Below are 12,050 nucleotides of genomic sequence, written 5' to 3' on the forward strand. Positions count from 1 at the left end.
CATAGACGATACTATTCCTAAACCTAATGATACTTATCGTGATGCTGGATCTTGGTTTAGGTTTAATGACATGGTTGCAACCTGGTTGATGAATTCGGTTTCTAAATAGATTAGCCAGAGTTCATTGTTCATGTCTACTGTTGAGGCTATATGGAAAGATTTATTGTCTCATTTTAAACAAGATGATGCACCAAGAGTCTATCACTACAAGAAAACAAGGGTTTTACGACTACAAATGGCGACTACATATGTAGTCGTCATTTTTTGCGACTATGAAGCGACTATGAGGTGACCATTTTACGACCACAAATTTTTGGTCGTATATTAGTCGCTTTTTTGCGACTACATATTGTAGTCGGTAGTTTAGTCGTAATTTAGCGACTACTTAATGACTATATCACATATCGAACAAATAGTCGCTAAATAGTCATCAATTTAGCGACTAATATGCTATTTATGGTAAAAGTTTACAATTTAGCGACTAATATACGACTCATGGTTAAAGTCGCTAAGAAGTCGCATATCAGTTGCTATTTAAAAAAATTAAAATTTAACCTCAAACCCTTACTAAATTCTAAAACTTATATTATAAACTCTAAATCTTGAACTTTCAATTCTTAATCTTAGAAATTAATTAATAAACCATAAAATTAAAACTTAACCATTATTATATATATACATAAAACCAAGCTTTAATACTTATATAAGAAAGTCTAATTGATATAATATATCCAAAAACTGATATCTAAGGCTAAAAAAAAATTATAGTTTTCCAAATCTTATATTTTATCAAAACTTAACCCTAAATCATAAACCTATACCCCAAATTCTATACTTTAAACCTTAAACTTTTATAATACTTATATAGAAATTAAAGCATAAACCATTCAACCAAGATATAGCCATTATATATGTATAAAAGCAATGTGTAAAACTATTTATTATTTACATATAATTAAATTTTCCAAAAACTATTTACTTATAAATTTATTTAATATAGTCATTTTAAAACCTAAAACTAATCATTTTTAAATCTAAATCAAATATAATTTTCTTCTAAATCTAAGACCCCAACTTCCAAATCCTGAAATTTAAATCTCATTTCCTGAAGTATGAATTTAAAACTGCAAAAACATATGAAATTATAAAGTTTTAATGTAATTGATTATTCTTTAAATAATTAATCTTGTTTCCTGTTGTAAAAAAGAAAAAAAAACTTTAAATAATGAAACTTTTTCATTGGATGATATGTAAACACAAGGATAACACTATCAACCGTTGATTGATTGATTTAATCCAACAGACAAAATATCTTCCTTCTTTTTCTTCCCTTCTCTCTTCTCCTTGCCCGATGAGACTCTCTTCTTCTCCTTTGTCTCCTTTTTTTTTTTGTCTGGCGATTCTCCTTTGTTTTCTCCACCTATTGCTTCTATCAATTCCATCTTCATCTATGTCGTTGTTTTCATCCTCTCAAGTTGTTAGATCTTGTACCCAAGCACTCTATCGCGGATCTCAGATCTTAGATCTCAACCCCATTGTTTCATTGATACAAGGTAGATTTGCTTCCTTCTTCTTCTTATTTTCTCAATTTCGGATTTATAAATTTGAAGTCTTTCTCATGATTCTACTTTACGGTGGTGGTGGTTCGCTCTCTTCCAAAGCTCGTTGTCTCTCCATGAAAATGGTGTCGCTTACCCTTGGCGGTATATTGAATCAATCTTTCTTAGAGATTTTGGATCAATTGAACCCAGTCTCTATGTGTATCTGCAATTGAATTGGATTAGGCTTTTGCTGATTATGGTGTCTCCTTGATTTTTTATTTCCAGTGAAAGGGAACAAACTATCTAGAACGCGCTGGGTGTGTTCTAGGATTATATCAAAGAGGTTCAATGTAGGATGAAGAGTTCGATCTTGATCGACCTACGGATGGATTTTTGTGTATTTCTCAAGCTATTGAAGATATTCGACAGAGCACGGTTTGTGATATATAGTAGTGATAGTGTTAGCTTTTGTTGTCTTTGAAGGAGAGGATTTTATTTTTTTGAGTTTGCAGATGGTAGTTGTTGTAGATGATGAGGACAGAAAAATGAATGAGATTTGATAATGTTGGCATCGTTGGTAACGTACATGAACCTATGGCTTTTGTGGTTAAGCATGGACTGGAATCGTGTGTGTGAGCATGTAAGGCAAAGCTGAGATTTCAAAGCACAAATCAAGCTGAGATTCAAGTGTGTGTGTGAGCATATAAGGCGAAGCTGAGATTTCAAAAGCACAAATCAAGCTGAGATTCAAGACTGCTGCAGAGAAGGAGGTGGTATGTTAAGGTCATTTCAATGGACACAAAAGGCTTCAAAGATGGAATACAAGGCAATTGGGAATGGACACAAAAGGCTTCAAAGTTCAAACCATTATGTAGATGTTATCTTTTTTTTTTTAGGAGTATGATGTATTCTTATTTTTAATTTTATTTTGTAATACAGTTTTTTTTTTTAAATCATGGTTTCATAAAAATATATATTATTTTATTTTTAATATCAATTTACTCCAAACAAACATTATTCATAATTTCTATATATTTAAAAATAATTAATAAAATATAGATATTATTATTGAAATAATATATATAATTTGTATAAATAATGTATAAATACATAAATACTATACAAATACGATCATAGTCGTTACATACTCACTAGTTAATCACTAAATTTGGTGACTAAGTTACGACAAATGTTTGCAGTTATAAAATTAGTCGCCAATTAGTCGTAAATAATAACGACTATTTTACGACAGTTAAGATTCGTCGTGACATAGTCGCTATTTGACGACTATTTTTACGACTATTAATTTTAGCGACGAAGGATTTACGACTACAGTGTTTAGTCGTTATTTGGTCGTTATACCCTATTTAGCGACTATTAAGTGACTAATAGTGCAGTCGCTATTCGTCTGTTTTCTTGTAGTGTATGCGATTGAGCAACGATTGAGTACAATTCAGTAAGGTTCTCTTGATGTTACTTCTTATTATACGAAACTGGTCACATTGTGGGAAGAACACAAGAATTATATTGAGTTACCGGTTTGTACTTGCGGTAGATGTAGTGTAACGCAGCAGTCTTATGGGAGAAGCTCCAACAACGTAGCAAGGTTACCAAGTTTTTCATGGGACTGAATGAGAGCTATGAAGCTACTCGGAGGCATATTTTGTTGCTTAAACCTTTCCCAATATTGTTGATGCTTTCAATATGGTGACACAAGATGAGAGACACAGGACTATTACTCCTACTACTAAACTTGAGAATGTGGTGTTTCAGAATATTGGTCCTTCTGAATGTGGTTCTTCTGGTTATTACAATGCTGAAGCTACGCAGAATATGAGTGCTGGTTACTACAATGGTCCTCCAGATAAGACGGCATATGCAGTGGTGAACTACAGGCCTAGTCAGCGTCCGTATTGGTCATACAGTTCACAAGTGTTATAAGCTGAATGGCTATCCACCGGGTCATAAGTTTGGACCAAGAGCTTCTGCTCAACAGTACTCTCTCCCTCGTAACCAAACCACTTCAGGACAACGTCCACCATTTCCTCAATAGTCTGAATTCCAACAATCTCAGTATGCAAGACCTGGTCTGATGGCTAATGCAGTGACAAGTCCTGCTCCTTTTTAAAATACACAGCCAGCATCTCTCTATATGCCGTCACCAGCTATGAATGCTACTAATCTCGATTTGTCACAATTTAGTAACGACCAGATTCACTCCTTGATCCATCAACTCAACACTCATGTCAAGCTACATGAGCAGTCATCTCTTCATCTAACTGCTACGATAATTGAGAGTGGAGCCATGGCACCTACTTCCACCTCTGGTACTGTTTCATTTGAATTTCCCTCTTCTAATCTCATATATGAAAATCATTCATTCAGTTTTCAACATCATTCACTCAATTTTTTATACTCTACTCTTCCTAATGGTGCTTGGATAAATGACCGTCGAGCCACTAGTCATGTTTGTTCTGACTTGGCTTTGTTTAGTGAAGTCTTTCATGTTTCATGTGTTACAGTCTCACTCCCTAATGGCACTAGAGTGCCAATTACTCATACTGGAACCATACATATTTCGAATCATCTTATCTTGCATGATGTGTTGCATGTCTCAACTTTCAAATTCAATTTGTTGAGTGTTAGTTCTTTGCTTCATCGTAATAAATGTTCTGCACATTTTTACTCAGATACTTGTTTTCTTCAGAACCTTTCTCAGGACGTGACGATTGGTAAAGGCATCTTAATTCACAGTTTTATATCTTGGAGACTGACGTTCTTACTGCAAATTTTTGTGGATCCTTGCTCATAGATGGTGACCTTTGGTATCAACGCATAGGACATCCATCTCCTGCCAAGTTACAGCATATGTCGGGTACTTTACCTATGTCTAAGTCGAGTTCTTTACACTGTCAAGTTTGTCCATTAGCAAAACAAAGAAAGTTATCTTTTCCATCTATGAATCATTTGTCTTCTTCACCATTTGATCTAGTTCATTTAGATATTTGGGGTCCCTTTTCTATTGAGTCTATAGAGGTTTATCGATATTTTTTAACAATAGTGGATGATTGTACTCGAGTTACATGGCTTTATATGATGAGAAGTTAAAGTGATGTCTCTATTGTTTTTCCTGATTTCATTAAACATGTTCAAAATCAGCATCAAACTGTTATTAAAGCTATTCGTAGTGATAATGCTCCAGAGTTAGCTTTCACTCAACTTGTTAAGACTCATGGAATGATACATCAATTTTCATGTGCATACACCCCTGAAAAGAAGTTTGTGGTTGAACGTAAACACCAGCATCTGTTAAATGTTGCAAGAGCATTATTATTTCAATCTAATGTTCCATTGCCATATTGGTCAGATTGTGTGCTTACTGCTGTTTTCCTTATCAATCATACTCCTTCTCTTTTATTAGATAAGTTTCTCCTTATGAAAAATTATACAAGAAACAACCAGATTATACTTTCTTGCGTTCATTTGGTTATCTTTGCTATGCTTCTACTCTTGTAAAGAATAGGAACAAATTTACACCTAGAGCTTAGCCATGTGTTTTATTAGGCTATCCTTCGGGTTATAAAGGCTATAAAGTTTTGAATCTTGTTACTAATGTGGTTTCTACATCTAGAATGTTGTTTTTCATGAAACCATTTTTCCATATAAAACCATTTCATCTGATTTACCGCAGCATGACTTGTTTTCTAAAACCATGATGCCTTTATCTACACCTGTTGCACTTGATCAACTGAGTCCTATTTCATATCCTGTCTTTCATGGTAAGGCGTTGGCTTCTTCTCCTGTTACAAGTGCATCATCATCATCATTGTCACCTGTAACACACTCTAATGCCACTCAACCTTCATCATCATGAGAGACTATGACATCTGCTTCAGAACATGCTCCTCTGATCACCACCAAGTCAAAACGACAGGTAAAGGCTCCAGGTTACTTATCCGATTACCATTGCAATCTAACTCAATCTTCTACTTCATTTGAGTCTACTCCCTCTTCGCCTCTAGATTCTTTACCTCTTTATCCTTTTTCCTCTGTTATTACATATTCAAACTTTCGTATCAGGCTTTTGTTCTTTCTTGTTCACTTGAAATAGAACCGACAAATTTCCATCAAGCCATGGCACACCCTCATTTTTCGAAAGCTATGGATGTGGAGATTTCAGCTCTTGAGCAGCTTCGAACATGGACTATTGAATCTTTACCCCCAGGTAAGCATGTGATTGGGTGTAAATGAGTTTACACTATCAAATATAACCCAAATGGTTCGATTGACAGATATAAGGCATGCCTGGTAGCCAAAGGATACACGCAGAAGGAAGGTATATACTATATTGAGACCTTTTCTCCTGTTGCCAAACTGGTTAGTGTCAAGTTCATTCTCGTCCTTGCTGCAAAGCTTGGCTGGACTCTTACACAAATGGATGTCATGAATGACTTTCTACATGGTACTATCAATGAAGAGATCTACATGAGTCTTCCTCAAGGTTATACTCCTACGAATGGTGCACCTTTACCTCCAAATGCAGTATGCATGCTACACAAATCCTTGTATGGTCTCAAACAAGCATCACGGTAGTGGTACCAATGTTTTTCTATTGTGGTTCTCAGTGAAGGTTTTGAGCAATCTCCTGTCGACAATACTTTGTTTATCAAGCAAACTGGAGACTCATTTATTGCATTATTGGTCTATGTCGATGACATTTTGATTGCATCCAATAATGACTTTGATTTATAGGCTCTTCAAGCTGCTCTTCACAAAGCTTTTAAGATTAAAGACCTAGGCGTGCCCAAATATTTCTTTGGTCTTGAGATAGCGAGAAATGCTATGGGAATCTCTATTTGCCAACGCAAATATGCTCTGGATATTCTTGCCGCAACATGTATGTTTGCTTGTAAACCTGAAAATGTCCCTATGGATCCGACAGTACACCTAAGTAAGGAAACAGGAACGCTATTAGCAGATGGTACTTCGTATAGGGAATTGGTTGGACGATTGTTATATCTCACTATTACTAGGCTAGATATAACTTTTGCTGTCAACAATCTTAGTCAGTTACTCTCTTGTCCCACTGATGTCCATTATGCTGCTACTCTACGTGTACTATGCTATATCAAGAATAATCTAGGGCAAGGTCTTTTCTATTCTATGGATACGGAACCCTGCCTCAATGCGTTCAGTGATGCGAATTATGGTACATGTCCTGATTCTCGACGATCAGTCACTGGATTATGTGTCTACCTTGGTACGTCCTTGATTAGCTGGAAGTCCAAGAAACAGGGGACTGTTAGTCGAAGCAGTACTGAAGCAGAGTATAGGAGCATGGCCTTAGCAACTTGTGAGCTTCTTTGGTTAACTCAGTTGTTGAAAGACTTAAAGGTAAAGATACGGGTTCCTGCCAAGCTTTTTTGTGACAACAAATCGGCAATGCACATTGCGTCTAATCCAGTCTTCCATGAGAGGACGAAACATATTGAGATTGATTGTCACACTATACGTAATCAGGTGAAGAATGGCTTTTTGAAGGTGTTTCACGTTAGTAGCGCTAATCAACATGCAGATATACTTACTATGCCTTTACATCCTGGTCAGTTTCATTCTTTGTTAGCTCTTACGTCTATTTCAAGTCTCTTTCTCCCTGCTTCAGTTTTGGATTCAGAGACTTGATGGGAGTGTATTAGATGACTCATATGTAAAGTACAGTATACTCTACTTGTATAGCTAGAGTATACTATAATTAGTTAGATATATTTGTACATAGTATAAATACAGTTTGTACAGTCACTTTAATAATTAATGAGAAATACAGTTTTATTTAGCTCTATGCTTTACTCTTGTTATGACCCATAATTTTTGGATACGAATAAATTTTACAACTACGATCTTATTTACGGTTCAATAAAGAATCTACTTTGCATAAGCAAACTGATCTCTTTGCTTATAACTAAATTGTTTACAATACATGCATTAAACATATTGTTAAGATTGACCTTAACATGGCTTAGAACTTAATGACTACAAACTTAATGATCTTCTGAATCTAAAAACAAAGTCATTGTAGTACAGTTTTGTTAAATGTCAGTGTCTTCGAAAACAACACATCAGTGTCTATTTACTTTCTAGCTAAAATATAAGTAATATCCATGGCGTATGAATGTCTCTTGTTATAGTATAGTTGCAATAAATAAATTCAAGCACCGCATACATCGGTCATCTTTTCTTGGAGGACACTCCGGCTCCTCCGACTATATATGAGTTATAAACTCCAGCCTAATCTCAGTTCTCAAGCTTTAAAACTTAATTTATAGTTACCTGATTTTTTAGGAGGTTCTTCCATTCACACAATATAGCAAATGTTTCATCCTTTATGATAATGAAAATCATGGGTATTTAAACAGTTATCTATGATGGACACGTATAGGACTATATACATATATATGTATTTGTAAAACAAAGAGTTTACAAAATTCAATATCTCCATCATTTTTTAAGGATACTCTTTCCAAAAAGAAACAAAAAGTACCTTATTAAATGCTCATGTTACCAAGTCCACTATGTCATATTGATGATTTATGTAACCCTTTTCGGTTTAAAATTTGAGACAGCTCACATTTTACTGTTTTCTGTCTAATAGATTTAGTCCATTAGCCAGAGATTCTTGTATTGTCATTTTCTAATTCTTGTAAAACACAATTTTCCTCTTCCACCTTCATGTGTGTCTTCAGATGGATTTTACTAGTTTTTTCTCGAATATTAATGGTCTTTTTTTGTTCTTTGATCGGTCAAGCTTCGACATGTAAGCTCATATTTTGCTAAGCAGCTGAGCTAATAAGTACATGTACTCGTTTGTACAGTGATATGTTAATCAAGTTTAACTATTTTAAAACAATGTATAGTGCATGAAATATATATAATCAGTCGTATGTATAAAGAATATATGGATGGAATCATCTACACCATTTGATGTAAAAGAGCACCAATTTCCAACACAATATGGTTGACAAGCCAACCATATGATTCAGAGCCATGAAAAAGCATAAACTAAAAAAGGCAAAAAATGAAAGAAAGAAAAAAGTTCATAAAAAGCAGAAACATTGTTTGAAAAAAAAAGTAAGTGCTTCTTGTGTTAAAAATGTGGGACTAGGAACTGTAATGATATATCAAATCTGTTCGCCTATTTGGAGTCAGCCACTACTAATTACTTCAACCACATTCAATTGAAATACAAAAAGTGGAAATTTCGAATTAAAGACTCGATGTTGACAATAATATAATTGAAAGATTTGATTTGGGATCTGAATATCTGATTTTGTTTTCTAAAATTTCCCCAACAGCTTGGCAAAAGTGTAAGGGCTCCAGCTTGTTTACTTATGTGCTTTTTACAAAAAGTAAATTTCTGTAAGATCCTTGTTCCCCTTTTTTTCCTTTTCCACTATACTTGTCATAATTAACTCTTTATTTCATGTATAAATATCTTCTGATGATTTTAAAACTTCAGGATTTAATTAGGTAGAGTTCTGAGTAAAAATGAACCATCTCTTAGAGAATATATTTATGTATGTTGATCAGTCTTGACATTAAAGACAAAATGAATACGTACAATCTCTAATATACATTTACTTTCTAAGGTCAGCCGCATGATTAATGATGGTCCAAAGACTTCGAAAGAAAGAAACACAAAACTATTTGTTATGTTCCGATTATAATTATATGTCCTTGTCTTCTTTGGCAGAAAACTTATAATTTTGAGTTTCTCATAAATTTTTAGTCTATCTCAGCAATAGTAAAAGTGTCTTTGTGTCTCCGATCAAAAGTGTAATTGGTTAGCCTGTAAGTCCATTCTATCGACTAGTACTAACCTTAAAAAAATCATAACCTGATCCTGAAGAAACCAAAACTGCCGCGAGTTTTCAACAGTGCTACGTATGACTTTAGTGTTTTCATCTTATTATGACCATCCTATTTAGCCTCTAAGTCCATTCTATCGACTAGTACTGACATTAAAAAGTCTAACACCTTTGCTCATACGTTAATGGATTGACCTACGAAATCTTAAAGATAGATTTGATTATTTCATGGCGGCCAAAAATCTAACTGAACTTAATGCTAATAAATTGCATAGTACCTTCTAGGTTGTGATGGTTCCAAACATTAAAAGTAATTATTGAAGCTTCCTCTATATTTTGAACACAATGCTCACATTCAGTCTACATGTACCCACATATTGGACCACGGTATCAACCATGCAAATGATACTTTCTAAATGTTATAAATTTGACACGCCCATTTTGGAGAGGGATATATGAACAGCGGCTTCATTCATGATACAAAATTTGTAAAATCCATTGGATGAACCCCACTAATCTTTGTTTTCAACATCATCTTATCTGGCTTCGTCAAGATGTTGGGGCAAAGGAAGCTACACCTCGTCAATATATGTTTCTTAATTGAATTTTTTTAGTACAATGATAATTTATTCTTCCGTACAATCTTTCAAACAATTCAAGTGAAAAATATTTCATACATGTTTCTTCACAAGTTTTAATCGTATTCTGAACAACAATTTATGAATATCTTTGTTGGCCAACCAAAACGACCGTAATATTAGGTATTTTCTAGTAGTCTTTTTCATATTCCACCCTTCACTAATATTTTTTGTTCTGATTTTCTCGATAGAGAATTCACCAAGATTTGTTACCACAATATCCTGTTCCTTTTCGTATAAAACATCAATGTAAGAAATCAAAATTTCAGGTGGCTCAGACGAGGAGGAACACAAAAATTCATGGAGACATGTAATGAGAGTCTCCATCTACTGACAATTTTAGAACATTAGTTTTTCCATCTAAAACCAATGCCTGTGTTCGAGAAGCAAGAAAAATACTTGAATGCTCTCTACAAGGCTATCTATCTATGCATCCTTTAAATGTAAAGTGGCCTTAAATACAAATGCCTTCGCTCTTTCGTTACATATAAGAATATCTATGACATCTTCTTCAGCGAGAGACTACTAAAAATATCGATCGTGGACGAGCTTCCCATTAACAATTAATATATTGTGGTGAACTTTTCTTCTCTTTAATTGTCAAATATAGTCTAGTTGAATATAATTTACAGGTAGAATGTTGCTAAAACATTGTTTTTTTTACGCGGAAGTACTTATAACAAGGTTTACCAATTTTTTGGCAGAGTATTAATACGGCCAAGGTACAAACAACCTGATTATGAGATCCACAATGGAATCTAAAATGGACGTACGATATTATATATATCTGACTAGAGAGATCTAGTATAGATTTCGATATAGCCAAATTAATTAACAAAAATATGACAAGAAAAAAAAAATCATGTGGAGGCCGTACATCTAGCAATAATTGGAAAAAAACGGTCAGCAGAATTATAAATGTGCAGGTCTTAATTTCTGACGAATGTACAAGCAGTGGTCCTAATTTATATGACACTTCTACTAGGGAATGAAATCATTTCGACAAGGAAATTTCATTGACACACTCATTGGTAGGACACATATAATCAATTATACTTATATATGTCCGTTAAAAATAAGAGTTTAGTTCGAAGTTAAAAGTTAAAAAAGTTAAAACAAATATTATGTATATAACAAACAAAAACCTCACCACAATACTCTGCCAACAAAAAAATTGAACCAAAACAGGGAAGAAAAACAAAGAGCATACCTAACTAGGAAAAACTAAAAAAAAAAAAAACAAAATACAAAAAAGAAAAGAGAAAAGAAGAAAATTTTAGAAACATAGAAAGAAGGTATAGAAAGATTTACAAAGTGGGTTATAAGCATGCAAAGAGAAGAGGGTCCCCTCTCCTTTGGGGCAGATGATCATCAATTCCCACCACAATCACTCTCACTAAATTTCCTTTTCATTCTTTTCCCCAATTTGCATCGCAGCTGGAGATAAGTCTTTAATTTACATCACCTCTCCTCCCCCTCCAGTTCTCCTTTTAAACCAAACCATCAGTTTCCGATCGCTACCGGCAGTTTGGCAAGTTATGTTTTCTTGATTAGAAAACCGATCTTAGTCTTCTCAACTGTCTATAGTCTATAGGTTTGATCATATTTTCTTGACTTGCTCGTCTTGTTTCCAACACTTGTCTATGTCTTCAGCTATTCTCTTTGCGTCCATTGATGCTCCAGAAATCCCACGTTTTGTGAATCCGACCGCGTATAGCCCACATTCCCCTCTCCATCCCTCTGGGAACTCTTGTATTGGAAATCCATCTTTCTTACTAAACATTTTATTCTCCTGAAATATTATTTGTTTTCCAAATCCCATTTAATACAAACTTTATTACAATGGATATATTTCTAGTCTTATATAAGAAAATAACAATAAATATGTGTTAACCAATATTACTATCATTTATTGATTACCTTTAGCCAAGAGGGTACGTTGCTTTTGTAGCCAGTTGCCAATATTATGGCGTCAAATCTCCCCGTTATACCGTCATCGAACTCAACTT

At 34.2% G+C, this 12,050-nt stretch overlaps 1 protein-coding gene and 1 long non-coding RNA gene across 5 annotated transcripts in view; one reads left to right on the forward strand and one right to left on the reverse strand.

Moving 5' to 3' along the window:
- LOC104706886 lies at positions 1,340-2,468 on the forward strand. Its single transcript, XR_754505.1, has 3 exons — positions 1,340-1,553; positions 1,662-1,703; positions 1,827-2,468. It is a non-coding gene; the product is annotated as an uncharacterized LOC104706886 (long non-coding RNA).
- The window catches only part of LOC104706887 (indole-3-pyruvate monooxygenase YUCCA6-like), a 4,763-nt gene continuing 3,992 nt past the window's right edge, over positions 11,280-12,050 (reverse strand). The window contains exons 4-5 of one of the 4 annotated variants that reach the window (XM_010423122.2): positions 11,962-12,019; positions 11,280-11,833 (exon numbers count right to left, since the gene is read on the reverse strand). In XM_010423122.2, coding sequence (XP_010421424.1) covers positions 11,642-11,833; positions 11,962-12,019 — 250 coding nt within the window. In that variant the 3' untranslated portion in view covers positions 11,280-11,641. The remainder of the gene's footprint in view (positions 11,834-11,961; positions 12,020-12,050) is intronic. The other 3 variants (XM_010423124.2, XM_010423123.2, XM_019228541.1) reach the window with 3 other exon arrangements.

Source organism: Camelina sativa, chromosome 8, assembly GCF_000633955.1.
Source record: "Camelina sativa cultivar DH55 chromosome 8, Cs, whole genome shotgun sequence".
NCBI lineage: Eukaryota > Viridiplantae > Streptophyta > Magnoliopsida > Brassicales > Brassicaceae > Camelina > Camelina sativa.